Genomic DNA, 17,712 nt, shown 5'->3' on the forward strand with positions numbered 1-17,712 from the left:
AGTATTTGGGAAGCTGATGTGTGAAGGCAGGTCCCATAGGTGGTGAGTCAGTCCACCTACCCTACCCAGCCTTGCAGCTCAGCAGCTCTCTTGTTTTCAGCAGTTGCAGCAGTTCTCTTGGATTTTCTAATAGAGTTAAACAAATTTTTTTTGGGGGGGGGGTGGAAAATAACATGCCATCTTGGAATTAGTGAAGATTTCAGGACATATCCCTCTTGCATATCTAGGATGTATTATAAAGGTAAGATTCCTAAGGTGGAGCTGTGTTAAAGGCAGGGGACCTCAAATTAGTTTTGATCAGCCTCCACTTAGGCAGGGCAAAACTGCTTCCTTCACCCACCGACTCCATCTAGTCCTATCTTCCAGTGGAAAAATAAATGAGTGATAATTTGTGGGGAGTGGATTATGTATACATTTGTTCTAGCACTGGACTATGGATGATTCCTATTTGAACCACAATGTATACATGTCTTAGAGTCTAGTTATTGAAAAATTACAGCTCCAGAATACTGTTGATGCAAATAAGCTTCAAGTATACTCTGTAGGGTTAACCAAACAACCCACAACAAAATAAACTGATGATAATGCAAGCTAACAGCAATTCATAATTAAAAAGTACCAATAGCAGCAATTGAAAATTGCAACCAACTCAAGGCAACACTGATGATGTGCTGATAAAGAAACCTTTTCCCAGATCAGGAAATGTCATCTCTGTGCTGCACATGTGAAACTGGAGCCTTCTAATATAGCGGGCGAGCACTGCATTGCTGGCAGCTAGACTTTATAGCACAGTATTACAGGGTATGTAGTAACCTTCGTGACGCTTAGTGGATTACAAATTAGTAGTCTTGGTAATACGTAAAAATGAAGCCTTCACCAATCTGCATAGAATTCACCATAATGTTCCAAAAGAGGACTTAAAAACGTTCAGTTGAAGGCACATGAGGATGCCTCTGATAATGCGCCCCAGCCTCTGGTCCCGCACCCCATGGGTTTTAGTCTCTACTTTTGAAATCATCGTCTAGGCAGCCTCTCCTCCTTCGGCTCGGGTTTTTTCCTTTCCTAGCTCAAGCAGACTGGAGATATGCATTTGGATTTATGAAGTGCTCAGACTGTTATTTTAAAATGTGAAAGGAGTTCTTTTTAATATCCAGGGTAATACAATATCCAAGATATAACATTAAGTGGTAAAACACAATGTGTACGACAGTATGTATGACATCCTACTTAAATTTTTAAAAGCCCGCAGATTTTATATGTATGTTTGTGCTTTACACACCTAGAGTATCTCTGGCAGTGTGTGTAAGAAATGGATCAAAAGAGTTGCCTCCAGGGAGAGGTAATGGGTGCTGGAGGAGGGAGGGAGGCTTGGGTTTTCCACTAGGTACTATTTGCGCTTTTTAAATTTCACACCATTTATTTATGTATTAACCATTAAAAATAATTGAATTTAAATTAAGAGAAAACAAAACTCAGTGAGCCTATAAAGTGTTGATTCTCATTTTGGTTTCTTTCTTTTTTTCTTTTTATTTAAAGATGAAGGTTTGTTTTACTTCTTGTTGATTCCTCTTTTGCCTTTCAAAGTCATGGTCATATATTAAGGAGGAGATTCCAGATTCTAAAGTAAAATATCGAGATGAGATGACCGCGTTAGAAAACCAGGCCCAGGACCTGAGATTCTGGGCTGAGTCAAGGAACCCAATCCCAAAACACAATTTTCTGATAAATTAGAACTGTTATTTAAAAACTTTCCTAGTGTTCCAATGTATTTTCATACTGTGTATATGTGAAATACAAAAGGAGCACTCTTAGTAAGGACACTTGTAAGTTTGTAACTTGAATATAAGAAAAAAAGACCAAAAAAGAGACAACATTCATAAAGCGAAGCATGTTTAAATGAATGCATTCCTCTTATTTCATCCTGCTTCAGTATTGCTCAAGAAAATTAAGCAATTATTTATCTTGATTTGCTACCAGGAATTTTTTAAAAAGCGAAAGAAATATTACACTATTTAGTGTTTCCTAATAAAAAATAAAATTTCATTAATTACATAAAAAAATTGTATTCTATTACATAGATCAACACAAAACAGTACATTGCCTTTGTATGTTAAATGCTCATTATGCTGAGTGACAATTCTAAGAGCAAAGACATGTAGTTATCTAAATTTTATGGGTCCTGAATTACTGCAGATAGACAGTACAGTAAGAAATAAGGCTGAAAGGAATGTTTTGGACACTATAGGAGGCCTAACTTGGGGTGGTGTAAATACAGATCAAAATGAATTTCTCAAACCAGAGATGCGCTTTGTGGAGTGGGCCTAAAGTAGTAAACAAGATAGTCACAGACTTCTGGAGGAGGGCACTTGGGCTGGTGTCTACCTGGCATATTTAGGAACATTCCATAATGAGATGTAGTATCAGCACAATTGATGATTTAGCCCACCCTCAGTCAACTGAAGGCTCTAAGTGTTGAGTACCACAAGTCCCACCTCTATCTCTATATGTTTAGAGTGCAAATATTTTCCCATGCTTCTCGTACCCTAGTCACTGCCCACCAGCCTCTGCCCCTTTCCTATTCTTACAGGACTTAGCAGGCTGGCACACTAGAGCTCTGTCTTTCAAAGTCAAGTTCACATAGAGGAGATACAAGTAACCACAAGCCCTTGAGTAACCCACGCAAAGAAACTGCTTAGCTTTGGTCTAAATGACTTACATTTTTCCTCGCCTAAATTAGCCAGTAATTACATGTGGGCAGACTTAGCCAGAACAGTCCAAATGATCAATTAGAAGGCAAAAAGAAGTTCCTTTCTTTAAAGTTCAAGGGTCCCTGTTGAAGAGCCCTACTTCCAAAGCGATGCTCACATGGGCCCATGCCCAGCTCTCTGCGGTGCCTGAGCATATTGTACATTTGCTTAACGATAATGAATTTAGTACTTATTTTGCAGGAAAATATAGGGCATTTCCATTACATGCAATCAAGCAAAAAGGCTGCAAAATGTGCCACTCCATTAATTCTAAACAGAATCCTTCCCAAATGTCACCCTGAAACCAAAGTACAGAGTTATTATAAATCTGACGGAATTAAGAGTAATTTTCATTTGTACAAAGGATTTGAGGGACATGACTCCTGCCACACACACACTATTAATTGGGTTAAATCCAATTTGCCAATTTCAGTGTGAATCACTAAGCTCTGACCTAGCTTGCCCCAGTGGTGAGATTGGTGGGTTCTCGTCTTTTTGGCTCAGGTGTACATGTGCACGTGCTCGTATGTGCCCACATATACACAACTTTAGAACATGCAAAGAACATATGCAATTGGCTTGTTATAAACATGTACTGTCTACTATTGAGGAATGAATACTTAGGTAATAAAGTTATAAAGAAAAGCAAAAACAAAAAAAGCAAAACCTTGATGTCTGGGCTCAGAATAGTGGTTACCTTTAGGGAGAAGGGAGAGGTGATATTCAAAGAGGAAAAAAATGCCAACTTCTGGCAAGTCATTTAACCTCCGAGCCTTAGTTTCCTCATCTGTAAAAGGGGGTTATAACACCTACTTCCATGGGAGTCCTGAAGATTAATGGCCTTGAGTATATCAGAGCAGAGCACTGAGTGTGGTGCCTGACACATAGTTAGCACCCTTTGAAAGGTAACTAGGATCTTTATTTTCATTTCTAGGGACTCTTTTTGCCTAAGCTGGTTCCCAAATCATAGAGGGAAATGTGGACCTGGCACCGGGATGGGAACAACCTTCCCAACCTTCATTGCTAGGTTGTCCCCAGGGCCTGGGAGGGACGGGTCAGCCCACTGAGTTATTGATCATTTCCTTCCTAATTTCAATTTCTACTATCTCTGGGTTGCAGCTGGACTTGTGGGAGAGCACAGTGCAAGAGACAGGAATAAGCAGGGTAAGGCAGTTCGGAGGAGGCTCCAGTACGCCAACAGCAAGAGCTCCTGGGCAGTGGGCGGCCCAGGGCAGCCCCTCACTCCACGTTGCGGTACTTGGTGAAGAGGTTGTACAACACTCGTAGTGTAGATTTCAGGTCACAGTTGACTATGTCTGTGTAGAAAACAAAAAACACGTTGTTTCCGTGGGGCCACGTGTTCCAAAGTTGGCATATACTGCCCCTCCCACCCACCCCTGTGTACCCAGCATGTTCGGGGTGGATGGGTAGAGTGGGCAGCAAGAATTTAGGGCAGGGAGCAGTTAGGGTAGAGGTGCTGGGGCACAGCATCTCCAGATAAGGCCTGACTCTCCCCACAATCCCTACCTGTTCCACGGGCTCTTTGCCCATTGCCTCCAGCCTCTACCACAGAAGCAACCCTGTGTGGTGGAAAGGAGGGGAAGGCCTGGGGCTGTAGTGGAGGACAAGGGGGGAGTTAGGACTCAAGCTGCCTCACAGAAGCGTGCCTAGCAGAGAAGGGGGACTTGCAAGGAGTACTCAGGACATAGGCGTCATGGGGACAGACAGCTTCAGATTAATAACAGAGCAAGGCAGAAGGGTTTGAGGTGCTAAAACTTCAGCTGGAGGTTCCTCAGCTTCTATGCCACCATTCCCTCTCTTGCTCACTTCCTCCCTCCTTTCCTCTGATCCTCCCATCCTCCTTCCCTCCCTCTATTCCTTCCTTCCTTCTTTCCTCCCCCCAGATCTTCCTATCCTCCCTCTTTGCCTTCCTTCCTTTGCAATAGGAGCTTTCCAGGTACAGAAGTGGGCAAAGAATTCCATGTGGAAAGTTTAGTGGATCTTACTAAACCCAGCTGTGCTGGAGAATTCCCAATAGGCTAGCATGGCTAGAGAGGCTGGGGTTTGCGGGGCTGGATCCTGAAAGGCCTTGAATTCCAAGTTACGGAGCTTGCATGATTTTGTAGGCTAGAGGCTGGAAACTGGCAGCTGGCAGGCTAGCTATGACTCACTGACACATTTTGCTTAGCCCTTCCTCCCTCCATCCATTTACTGGTCACCACTTTCTCTGTTCGTCTAACCCTCTGCTGACTCCTCTACCTTCCTCCCTCCCCCAAGAAGACCCCCTCTCTGCTCTTGTCCCTTTGCTGTCACTCTCCTAGAGAGCCAACTTTTGAAGAATGGGAGAAGAGAAAACAAAAAAATGGAACTCTGTCTACTATTGAGGAATGCATACTTAGATAATAAAATTATAAAGAAAAAAAAAACAAACAAAGCAAAACCTTGATGATTGGACTCAGAATAGTGGTTACCTTTAGGGAGAAGGGAGAGGTTAGGTTCAAAAAGGATGCAGGGCAAGTTGGAGGGAGCTCTTGGGAGCCAGCATGACTCTTTTCTTTGACGTGGGTGGTGGCTGCGTGGTGGCTCACTTGGTAAAAGTTCACTAACCTGTACGTTTATGTTTCATGTACCTTTCTGTATATGTGATATTTTTCAAAATAAAAATGATTAAAAAACAATTGTATGGGAGGTCAGATGAAGTAGGTGATTAAGAGAAGGTAATATATGCTCTGGGATTCAAAGATGGGAGAAATTACACTAAGTCATTGGGAAAGAAGGTGTGGGAGAAGGTGTCAGGATTCTAGCAATGCTCTGGTCAATACCCACAGGGATCCTGCAAAAGTAGGCAGAGTGGGGAGCCAGGGGCTCCCAGGTCTTAGCCTTGGGACTTTAAAAAAAAAAGATTCTATTTTTTATTTCAATAGCTTTTGGGGTACAGTGGTTTTCTGTTACATGAATGAACTATATAGCAGTGAATTCTGAGATTTCAGTGCACCCATCACCCAAGTACTGCACATTGTACCTAACACGTATTAGTTTCTTTATCCCTGCCCCGCTCCTGCCTGTGCCATTCTCAGTCTCTAAAGTCCATTCTATCACTCTGTATTTAGCCTTGGGATGTTTGCAACTGGGACTGCCACAGCCTGGCATGCTTAGGCCCCAAGCTCCAGGCCTAGAGCCCAGGGCCCCTCCTGCCTGCTCCTTCCAGGCCTTATTCTGGTTATAGACCAACCCTGCTCCACCCCGGCTGGGCCCAAGGTCTCCTACTGATAGACTAGGAGCTTCCAGAGACCCCTGGTGTGGCCTGGAGCTCACAGTGGCCATTTCTGCTCCCATGGTGGTTCATCACATATCTGAGCCTCCACGTGGGGCCCTGGCCTGAGGCTGAGCCCTGCTACCTTGCCTTGCTCATGCTGAGCCAGGAGTCCCACCCTGAATCACCTTCTGCCAGATGGAAATCTGTGCCCTCTAGGCTGATTCCTGTCCTCCCCTGACTGCTTGGTGTTGAGTGTTTCTTAAATTCCGCTCAAGTCAAATATTAGGAAGTTACTCCAGGGGGGAACTGCTAGAAAGGCAGAGAGGGGTAAAGATGAGCTTGCCAAGGGAGTAGGTATAAAGGGGAAGGTAAAGTGGGCTTGGAGCCACTGCAACAGGCTCCTAATGAGCTCCCTTTGCCCTCTCCAATCCACTCTACCTACTGGAGCCAGACCTCCAGGTCTCCAGGTATGGCTGTGCCTCCAGGTATGGCCACCAGGTATGGCTGTGCAGGATGTGCACTGCACAACTCCAAGGCACATCATTCACACTTTCAGGTCACCACTGTCATGGACTGCAAGGTAAACAGAGCTCCTTGGAGCTGTGTAGCTCCCAGCTTGTATGGCCATACAACTATTTCACTTAGAAGGTCCAAAATCCTAAATCATGGCTTTGTAAGGCGTAACCTGACCCGACCTGCCTACCTTCCCACTCTCATTTGGTGCCACACTGCCTCCCTCACTATGTATCACGGTCACTGTGGCTTCCTTTCACTACCCTCCCCATGGGCCATGCTGTTACAATATCTAGATCACTCTTCCCAAATAGCTGGCTCTGAGTCCTCCTGCAGACCTCAGCTCAAAGCACAGGTTCCTGAAGGGAGGCCTTCCTGACCCCGGCCTGCGTGCAGGAGTCCCGTTTTATGTTCTCAAAGCTCCCACATGCTTCCTTCAGAGTACTCACTCCAGGTGTCAATCAGTGACTTGTATGCTTATTGATTAATATCTGCCTCTGCCCTGGACTGTAGGTTCCTTGAACACAGAGAACACGGACCCTCCAAGGATATTAACAGATCCATGAATGAATGGTTGCCCAGTGTCTTGGAAGCCAAGGAAAAAAATTCCAGAGAGGGCAGACAAGAGGGCCACGTGCTCCCAAGAGGGTGAGGAGGTTAAGGACGGAAAAGAGTTCCCAGGGGACACAGGCCCAGGAGGTGACTTGGGAGAGAGCAAAGCCAAGAGCAGGTGGAGGTAACGTGTTAACAACAGCATGGGCAGATCAGAAGTGGAGGCATGAGCGTGGGTCACAAAGGAGGAATTTGGGGGCCTGATGAAGGACAGATACCGATGGCGGCAGGGGTATTTGTTTTCCCTTCTGAAAGATGGGTGAGTTCTGAGGTTGCTAGAAAATGTCCAATATGGCAGAATGTTTTAAACTGGCCATTTTAATGGTTACTAAGTGACATTTTTATGTTCACAGAAGTTTGAAGTCCATCTCCACTACAGCTGTGTGATCCTGGCAGTCACTTAAATTCTCTGAATCAGTTTTCTCACTGGTAAAATTGGGCAATACCTTTATGAAAAACACCCAGAATATATTAAGCGTCCCCTAAATGGTAGTTTTCCTTCTGTTTTCCCATCTTTGCCCACTAGCAGAGCTGCTGTGTACAGCCGTGCGGTCTGTGCATTGCACAATGCCTGCACCATTCACATGGACTAAGCCCTGCTCCTTGGAAATGTGAGTTGCTTCTTCACCACCTTCACCACTAACGCCAACAGATGGGCCGGGTGAATAGGGGAGACAGCAGTCAGAGATACTGCTTATCACCTGTTCTTATCAAGAAAGCTAAGACCTGGGCCCCCAGGTAGTCCCAGGCAGACTAGCAAGCCAGCAGGAGACTGGACTATCTCAGTCAGGAGAAGGGCTGTGGATTCCTGGGAATATACTGTAACTCCATGCCATATAAACAGAGCCACTTCAAAGCCCTGATCTCATAAATTGTGTGATTAGCAACTCAGTTCAGTTCTGATAGCCTCTGTGTGCTGGCCCAGGGCCCCTCTCTGGAGGCAGACGGCCAGGACTATGGGGCTCCTGGTCAGATACACCAGAACGGAGGCTCTCTGGCAGCCTGAGGCCAAGGAAGAGGCGGCTGTAGAGGTAAAACAGCTTCTGGCCAAGGGGAAAGGGCTCGTTGTTTGCTCCTCCCACCCAGAGGTATTAGTAACTCTTTCCATCAGGAGAGGACCATCCAAAATGAGTTCATGATTCTCTAAAGGATGCAGAGGCCAAAGGAAGGAGAGGAACTCTCTTCCCAGCAGAAACGTTTTGCACAAAGGGACAAGGCCCTCTGTGGCCATTTGTGACACCACAGTTTCCTTCATCCCAAGGCACTGCTGAAGGCCCTTCTCTGAAGCTTTCCCCCCGGGGTCTCTGAATCCCTTGACCGAGGTGGGAGGCCCTTGCTGGCTCAGGGCTGGCAGCTGGTGGGGGCTGGAATCAGGTGGCCAGTAGGTGGTTACTTATGCTCTAGCCCCCAGCCGACTTCCCGGCGCCTCTGTCTCATCCTGCCTCACATCTCTGCCTGCTCTCTATTCCCCACTGGGGCAGGATTCGTGCTGTACAGATGCTCCTTTTGGTGTTCCTACTGCCCTATCTAGTGGTAGTTTGCCATTTGCTTTATTTATTTTTAAAAACTTTTAAGTCATTAAATTTTTTTTTCCCCCCCCGAGACGGAGTCTCGCTCTGTCGCCCAGGCTGGAGTGCAGTGGCCGGATCTCAGCTCACTGCAAGCTCCGCCTCACGGGTTTACACCATTCTCCTGCCTCAGCCTCCCGAGTAGCTGGGACTACAGGCACCCACCACCTCGCCCGGCTAGTGTTTTGTATTTGTCAGTAGAGACGGGGTTTCACTGTGTTAGCCAGGATGGTCTCGATCTCCTGACCTCGTGATCCGCCCGTCTCGGCCTCCCAAAGTGCTGGGATTACAGGCTTGAGCCACCGCGCCCGGCCTAAAATTTTCTTTAAAATATGACATACATCCAGAAAAAAACCCATGCAACATATATGTACTATTTTAAATATTTGAAAATGAACTCCTGCCCATGTCAAAAATAGAACGTTGTCAGTACCCTAGGAGGATCCCGTCCCCTTCTACGTTCCCTCTCTCATTCCCCAAATATAACTACTGTGCTGACGCTTACGATTACTTCCTTGCTTTTCTTACCAGTCCTAGCATCAACATATGTGCCCTTGAACAGTAGATTCGAAAGCTGCCTCTTTTTATATTTCATAGGATTCATCTATGCTGTTGCATGAGCTGTTTTTTAACAGTTTTATTGAGGTATAGCTATAATTATCTAACTATAATTCTATAATTATTCAAGAATAAAGCTTCTTGGCCGGGCAGGGTGGCTCACGTCTGTAATCCCAGCACTTTGGGAGGCAGGCGGATCACCTGAGGTCATGAGTTCAAGACCAGCCTGGCCAACATGGCGAAACCCCATCTCTAATAAAAATACAAAAATTAGCTGGGTGTGATGGTGGCAGCCTGTAATCCCAGCTACTTGGGAGGCTGAGGTAGGAGAATCTCGTGAACCTGGGAGGGGAATTCCAGTGAGCCAAGACTGTGCCATTGCACTCCAGCCTGGAGAGTGAAACTCCGTCTCAAAAAAAAAAAAAAAAAGAATAAAGCTTCTTGATTTGTTGTCTACCTCTGGTAGATTTTTGGTGCTTCAAAATCATTGTTTTTGATCATTTTGTCCAGTTTTACACTTACTCTTTAGCAGAGAATAGTCACTGATCTCTTCATGCTACAGTAACTAGAAGTTCCTCCCCTGACTTCTCGGTTCAGTCTTTTTATTGTCATGGTTGTATTATAATCCGTGATATGAATATGTTCCAATTTATGTAGCCAGTCTACTGGGATGTACACTCCAGCCTATGCTATCACAGGTATTCTTGGGCTTGTCTCCTGGTGTATGGACATGCATGCCTATGAGTGGAATTGCTAGGTCAAGGAGTGTGCTAACTTCCTATTGCTGCTGTAGTAAATTAGCACACATTTGGTGGCCTAAAAACAACACAAATTTATTATCTCTGAATTCTAGAAATCAAAAGCCCCAAATCCGTCTCACTGAGATAAAATCACAGTGTCAGCACAGCTGCATTTTTTTCTGGAGGCTCTAATGGAGATCCTTACACTTGTTCTTTCCAAGTGGGGGATGGAATAAGTTAGGTGGCCATAAGGCAGTTACTCGTGTTCTAACCCTCTGGGGTTGCTTGCATTCTCTGGCTTATAGCCGTCTTCCATCCCCAAAGCCAGCAATGGTTGGGTGAGCCTTTCTTATGCTACATCACCCTCACACTTCTGCCTCCCTCTTCCACTTATAATAAGGACCCCTGTGATGACATTGGGACCACCTAGATAATGTCATCATCTCAAGCCCCTAAATTTAATAACATCTGCAAAGTCCCTTTTGCCATGTAAGATAACACCTGAACAGGTACTGAGGATTAGGGCCTGGATGTCCAGGGCTGGGGACCACATTATTTTGGCAGGGGGTGTCTACCACATTATTTTATAGCGTATTACAAATCTTCAACTATGTTAGATGAGAACAAACTGTTTTCTACTTTCAGCTAAATAAGGACTGAATAAAAATAAAATGGTTCTAGCAATTTAGAACACCAGCAGTTTCTGTTGCTCCACATCCTTGCTGACACTTGGTATGATGAGCGTTTTAAATGTTGGCTTCTGTACACTATCTCCTAGGGGAATGGGGGAGTTGAACATTTTCCATATTATCAGCCACTGACCAAGTCTTCCCCGAATGAAGTGATCACCTGGAACTAAGCTGCCATCACCTGCTTGTTTTTTCAGCGTTGCTTGCCATCTGGTCCCAGGTATGAGACTCCTTACATTTTATTTTATTTTATTTTATTTATTTATTTTTTTGAGATGGAGTCTCGCTCTGTCGCCCAGGCTGGAGTACAGTGGCTTGATCTCAGCTCACTGCAAGCTCCGCCTCCCGGGTTTACGCCATTCTCCTGCCTCAGCCTCCCGAGTAGCTGGGACTACAGGCGCCCGCCACCTCGCCCGGCCAGTTTTTGTTTTTGTATTTCTTAGTAGAGACGGGGTTTCACCGTGTTAGTCAGGATGGTCTCGATCTCCTGACCTCGTGATCCACCCGTCTCGGCCTCCCAAAGTGCTGGGATTACAGGCTTGAGACGCCGCGCCCGGCCAGAGACTCCTTACATTTTAGATATTCAGTCCTACAGACTTCAACCCTGCCTGGTACTAGATGTCTTCTGAGTCCCTGCCTGCCTGTTATTCTGGAGTCTTAACCTTAATTGATGATGAGTCTACTTGAAGGGTGATAACAGGGTGGACATGTGCATTTGAAGACATGTGGCACAATGCCCTAAATAAAAAGCTGCCAGCTGCACGACAATATTTCTTTTTCTTTCCTTTGAGACAGGGTCTCACTTTGTTGCCCAGGCTGGAGTGCAGTGGTGCCATCTCGGCTCACTGCAACTTCTGCCTCCCAGGCTCAAGCGATCCCTTCCACCTCAGCCTCCTGAGGTGGAAAATTAGCCACCACACCTGGCTAATTCTTTTGTATTTTTTGTACAGATGGGGTCTCACTATGTTGCCCAGGCTGGTCTCAAATTCCTGAGCTCTGCCATCTGCCCACCTTGGCCTCCCAAAGTGTTAAGATTACAGGTGTGAGCTTCCACACCTGGCCATTATTTCAAGTGCTCCACTGGTTATGAACTTGATGCTAATCCTTGGCTTACACTAACTGAGGTACTAAACGGTCATGAAGCCGGGGCAGCAAGTCATCTCAGATACCAACTCAGTTTCTAGGGGATTTCAAGGCACAACAGAGCTTTAAGTGTTAAACAGCACAGCGGAGAACGCATTTTCCTGACCTTAAAAACATTTTGCCATGAAAAATGCCTCCATCACAACCAGTTTGATTTTGAAATGCCCTCAAAGAATTACCCACATTGGCACCCTTTGAAATGTCTACATTGTTTACTTCCAAATCTCACTTTCCAGGTAGAAGCATAAAAGGCAGAGGGAATGCTGGGATTCACTTCTCACAAAGTATAATTTCATAAAATGCTATCTCCATTCCCCTTTACGTACTGGAAATTTGCAGCATGGGCATAATGCCCTGTGTCATAACAAATAAAACATGTGTTTTTCCATCCACATCGGTCAGTTAGTTTCATATTCAGCAACTTAATAATTGCATAAAAATATCACCTATATTCCAAAATATTCCTATAGATTGATTTATATTGGGAAAATTACCTGTTCCAAGGGAAAGAAATATCCCAATTCTAAAATATCAGAAGTACTTCCAATCTGTAACCAGGAAGTTTCATATTAAGCAGTTCAAGAAAATGGAAGCAAAATGATAGCCGGAACGTTCCCACTGTGTCTGTCCTCCCAGAAGCAGGGCGCTCATCATCTGCCCGCAGAACAAGAAGAGTCCATTCCTAATGCCATTAGGAAGGCTGGAGTGGCCTTGCCAAAGAGAGAGCCCCAGGGGGACACCAGCCTTGCCAGAGGTCCTCCCCCAGTTCTCAGTTGACCAGGAGCTTAGGACAAGGTGGTAATAAATGAGAACAGGAGTTGATCTTTGTTGGCCAGAGTCAATAGATAACAAGTCTGGAAGGAGTCATGAGACAGGGTCCTCATTCTTCCCCAGGGGGGACTTTTGCTCACGCTGTCATTCTGTCTGGCATGCACGTACTTCTCTCCCAGTCTCCATACACCAAAGCCCTACCTGGTCCTTATGGTTTAGCCCCACTGTCACCATCTCCATCAAAGTGTTCCTCCCCCAAGACAGAAGTGGTATCACCACCTCAGTCCTCACAGCCTCTTCCTTGTACCTCTTTCGTAACAGTTCCCATGACTGTCAGTCATTTCATTTTGCTAACTGGCTACAACTTGTCTCTTCCCTGGTTGGCTGCACATGCCTTGAGGTTCAGGAAGGTCTTATCCCTCTCGTTATATCATGATCTACAGGGTCTCAAGCCCACTAGACCAGGGCATGGCCTCCACTAGGTGGGGGTTTGGATAGAGGAGTTCAGAGCAGAGGCAGCAAGGGGGCATGAAAGCCCACGATCCCTACTCATCCACTTGCCTGTAAACTACCAGAAAAGTGCAAGCAACCTTTTGCCACAAATGGCATTCTCAATGTTCCCAGGGGACATATGCAGATTATCTGCAACACAGTGGTGACTCGCCAGCTCTGGTGAAATGGAATACTTCAGTCAGTAAGGGGCAGAAAGCGAACATCTGTACCAAGAAGACTGCTAAAAGAAGTGTGCCTCCTCTGCTCACGAATGCATGTGTGCACGCCTAGCATGAGTATGCAAGGGTTGCAGGAGCACTTGTTCCTTCTGCATTTCCCCTCAGTCTTATATTTACAACCCAAACCCCACAAATCATGCCCTGTCCTCAGGCAGAGTCTGAGCAGGCAGAGCTCCGCATCTGTCAGACAGAAGTAGTTCTGCTCAGCCCAGAACGTCTGCACTGCACCTTTACCCCGACTTGCAGAGGCACAGCTCTTTGGCAGGTCAGCACCCTGTGCAGGGACAGAAAAAACCTAGAAATTGGGCACAGAACAGTTCCTGCAGCAGCTCTTCTGCTTGGGCCCTGATCCCCGCAATCCCATGCATGGCATGTGTGGGATTTTAGATTCTTTTCTTCCCCTGGCTGTGCAGCTGGCAGCTCACAAAGGGTCTCTGGGACTGAGCAGCTGCACTGAGTCCCACCTTCCCCAGCAATGAAGACTTCAGAAAATGCTTCCCTCTGCTACAAAATCTGAGTACCCATGTGCAGGGAGAGGGTCTCTGTTGTCACAAACCCAGGAAAGAGCAAAGTACCTTCTGGTCGCGGTTTTGGCTTTTCCAACCCTCCGTCTTGCATGAGCTCAAAGGCAAAGGAGACATTCAAGACCTGGCAAGAGAGATGCAGACAGCATGTACCATTGCACACCCAGGAGCCCCGGGACCTGGCCCTGGGAAGTGAAGGAGCCCAGCACTGTAGCCAGAGGGGCAGAGGCTGAACTAATTTCAAGAAGAAATATGGCTACCAAAATGGGCAGGCCACCTGGAGCGTGAGCTAGCTGATCCTAGCTTGCTGTTGGAGAAGCACTCTTAGAGAAGCACAAAACTCCCTTCATATCCTGCTGTGTTCCTGTGTAAACTGCCAGGACTTCAAACTGGGGGTGTCAGTGCACATGTTTGGAAGAATCAGATGGCAGGACATGTTCAACAGGCAGAGCAGGCTTTCTGCTGTGGACGAAATGCCTTTGTATAGCGAGCAGGATGTGGCAGCCTACGAGAGGCCATCAGAACCAGGCTAAGCATGAGCCTCAGGTCTGACCAGCTTCACAGTCACTTTCCTTGTCACCTCTGGGGAGACAGGAGGCTGGGCTGGGACACTTGACAGGAACACAGGGCAGGGGACCAGGGCCAGACTTCAGGGGAAGGGAAAGGCAGTCAGGGATGCCCAGTGGTGTGCAGGTAGCTCCTTCCTAGCTCAGCTCTTATAATGGGCCCCACCTCCAGGCACTGAAGACCTTGGGCACAGGGGAGGCTTCTGCCTTTTTTCTGGATAGCCCCAGCGTGGGTGTGGGCAGATGAGTCGGGGGATGTGGGTTAGGGGGCCTCCCTGGTGTCCCTTCTCCTTACCTTCTGTTCAAAGCTGTCTGGGGTCAGGAAGAAGCTGTGCAGGGGCACAAAGTAGCCCTCCAGGAGCCCCATGAGCAGCACCAGGTACACCCCATCTGCAAACTGGAGGAAGAGCCAGGTGATGCACTGGCCCCTAAGCCTCCCAGCCAGTCCCCATCCAGGAGGCCCATCAATGTCTGTGCTATGCCACCTGAAGCCTACCACCCCAGGCAGGCTGCTAGCTGGGGGGTAGGGGCAGTGGCCCGAGACAAGGAGGTCTGCTCTGCCCCACGTCTGGCTGGCCCAGCACAGGAGCCACAAGCCCAGGCCCTGATCTCAGCCGACCCAGCATTTACTGAACAGAGGCTGTGTACCAACTCCTGGTCTGGGCATGGGGACCACAGCGTGGGGGATCAGTGTGGCTCCTGTCCTGGAGGAGTGCACAGTCTAATAGGGAAACTGGTGTGGGGACAAGGCACAGCTGCTCTGATGGAAGGAAGCTCGCTGGCCTGAGTGAGGTTGAAAGGTCGCCCATAAGCACTGAAGGCATCAGAGGAGTCTTCTGGAGAGGACGGCGCCTGAGTGGAGAGCTGATGAGCAGGATCGGCTAGAGTGGGGCAGAGGGAGGAGGGAGAGGCGATGTCCAAGGTGAATGGCATGAGGCTCCTGGGGTGATCTGTGCTTTCTGAACAGAGAAAGGACTAGTGTCACACAGGCCTGGGCATTCTTCTTTCTCCCATCTCTCTTCAGTATTACAGCAGCAGAGTGCAGCTGTTATGAATGTGGGCTCTGGGGCCAGGTCTCCCCAGTGCAAATTCCAGCTCTCTCACCTACTAGCTATGTGCCTTGGGCAAGTTATGTCACTTCTCTGTACTCATATGTCTTATCTGTGAAACAGGGATGGTAATAGTATAGTATCTACGTCACAGAGTTATCGTGAGGACTAAGCCAGTTAATATGCAGAGAAGGCCTGTAAACTGCTGGGCATGTGGCATTGAATAAACATTAAATATTGCTATTCCTGTCTGGGAAAACAACAAAGCAGTCAGGACATGACTTACTGGCTCTTCCTGGCAAAAGCAGAACTATCTGCTGAGGGCCCTGGCAAGAGGCTTGCAGCCCGGTCCCTTCCTAGGCAGAAGAGGCCAGAATGGTTGGGAAACCAGGCCCAAGGGACAGGAAAGTCCCTCGGCTAAGTGTGGAGGCTGCTGGTCTTCTGCTCAGGGCTGGGCGAAGTGAGCATATGCTGAGCACTCAGGACAGGCTTGTGGAGGCCATGGAGGCCAGGGATGATGGACTTTTGGAGGAGCAGTGGTTCCAGGTGTGGGGGATGGCCTAGCAAAGACATAGAGGTCAGGTGCACATCCGACATTCTAGAACACTTTCAAAGGAGGCTGGGCCACCAAATATTTATAAGTGTAAATAGCTACTAGGGTTCACAGAGGCCAAATTTCTTGGAATCACCTTAGGAACCCAGAGTCTGCTCAGAGAGCTTTCCAGGTAGCCAGCTGGCCGGCCTGTGGCTCGGCCTTCATTAAGGGCATAAGACCCTGAGCTTGGGCTTGCCTTAAAGGCAGCTCCTGGCCAAGTGTGGTGGCTCATGCCTGTAATGGCAGCACTTTGGGAGGCTGAGGCGGGCGGATCGCTTGAGCTCAGGAGTTCAAGACTGGCCTGGGCAACATGGTGAAACCCTGTCTCTACTAAAAATCCAAAAAAAACCAACCAGGTATGGTGGTGCATACCTGCAGTCCCAGCTGCTCAGCAGACTGGGGTGGGAGGATCACCTGAGCCTGGGAAGTTGAGGATGCAGTAAGATGTGATCGTGCCACTGTACTTTAGCCTGCATGATGGGAGTAAGACCCTGTCTCAAAAACAAAAGGGTAATTCCTCCTAGCTTCCATCCATCAGGCCTACAACTGAGGTTTGGGAACGGCCTGAGCATGACTCACCCTAGGTGGACATGGGAGAGCAGACCCCAGAGTCTGTCAAAATCAAGGCTCTTCTGGTGGGAGCTGAGCTTTATTCAAGCTGTGGTGAGGAGGAGTTAGGAGTAAAAGAATCCAATCTGTGAGCTCAGGGGTGACCTTGGGTTAGGGTTAGGGTCATTCACAGCTCTGAATGCCAGGCTTAGACTGCTCCTCACCTCCCATGGCTGGTTCCACTAACTTGGTAGGAATAGCAGATAAAACTGCAGAAACCCAAAGTGCTTGGCAGTGACCTCTGTCATAGCACTCCCTGCCCTTTAAAAACGAGCTAATCATTCCAGGGCCCATTCTAGCTCACTAAAGGAAGCGTCACTTTTCCAGAATGTTCCTTACTTCCTACAAGAGTATATGAAGCTCATTTCACACAGTCTAGACACACTCAGGTGGAGCTCAGCAACAGACTGGCATTTGCCTTTAAAATAAAAGGAGGTACCCAGATGACTGAAAGAGAAGCACAAGGCAGAAGGTCACCAAGAATGAAAGGAGGTTCCCAGATGACTGAAAGAGAAGCACAAGGCAGAAGGTCACCAAGAATAAAAGGAGGTGGGGAAACAGGATTCATCTCGCTCAAAGTATCTCTCCAGTAAAGATTAGTTAAGTATAAAGAGGGGAAAAATAACTTTATAATAGGGAAGTCCGGTGAATACCACCGTAACCAAATAATCCAAGTTATCACTAGCAGTGGCACTAATGGACAGAGTGCCTCGTCCTGGGATGCCGCAGGAAGAACACAGCCTTACTTGGGGAGTGCTGTTAATGAAAATGATGACCTGAATCTAATATGTGGGGAAAAGAGTCTATAAACCAGTTGGCCTGAACGCTTCAACAAGTGTCAACGCCACGACAAGAAAGGCCAAGGAGTTGTTCTATGTTAAAAAGAGCCTAAAGAGACGTGACAAGTAAATGCAGCATGTGAGCAAACTGGACAAGTGGCAAACTCTGAACAGTGTCTTTTCCAACCACATGACGTTGCCATTTTAGTAGGTTAAAAACAGTCGGTTGGTCGCGATGGCTCATGCGGATAATCCCGGCACT

At 47.2% G+C, this 17,712-nt stretch overlaps 1 protein-coding gene across 1 annotated transcript in view; it reads right to left on the minus strand.

Moving 5' to 3' along the window:
* Positions 1–2,697: 2,697 nt before the first annotated feature.
* PARVA (parvin alpha) overlaps positions 2,698–17,712 on the minus strand; it is a 188,358-nt gene continuing 173,343 nt past the window's right edge. The window contains exons 12-14 of the mRNA XM_023230825.2: positions 14,714–14,815; positions 13,904–13,976; positions 2,698–4,063 (exon numbers count right to left, since the gene is read on the minus strand). Coding sequence (XP_023086593.1) covers positions 3,987–4,063; positions 13,904–13,976; positions 14,714–14,815 — 252 coding nt within the window. The 3' untranslated portion in view covers positions 2,698–3,986. The remainder of the gene's footprint in view (positions 4,064–13,903; positions 13,977–14,713; positions 14,816–17,712) is intronic.

Source organism: Piliocolobus tephrosceles, chromosome 13 (assembly GCF_002776525.5).
Source record: "Piliocolobus tephrosceles isolate RC106 chromosome 13, ASM277652v3, whole genome shotgun sequence".
In the NCBI taxonomy this organism is placed as follows: Eukaryota; Metazoa; Chordata; class Mammalia; order Primates; family Cercopithecidae; genus Piliocolobus; species Piliocolobus tephrosceles.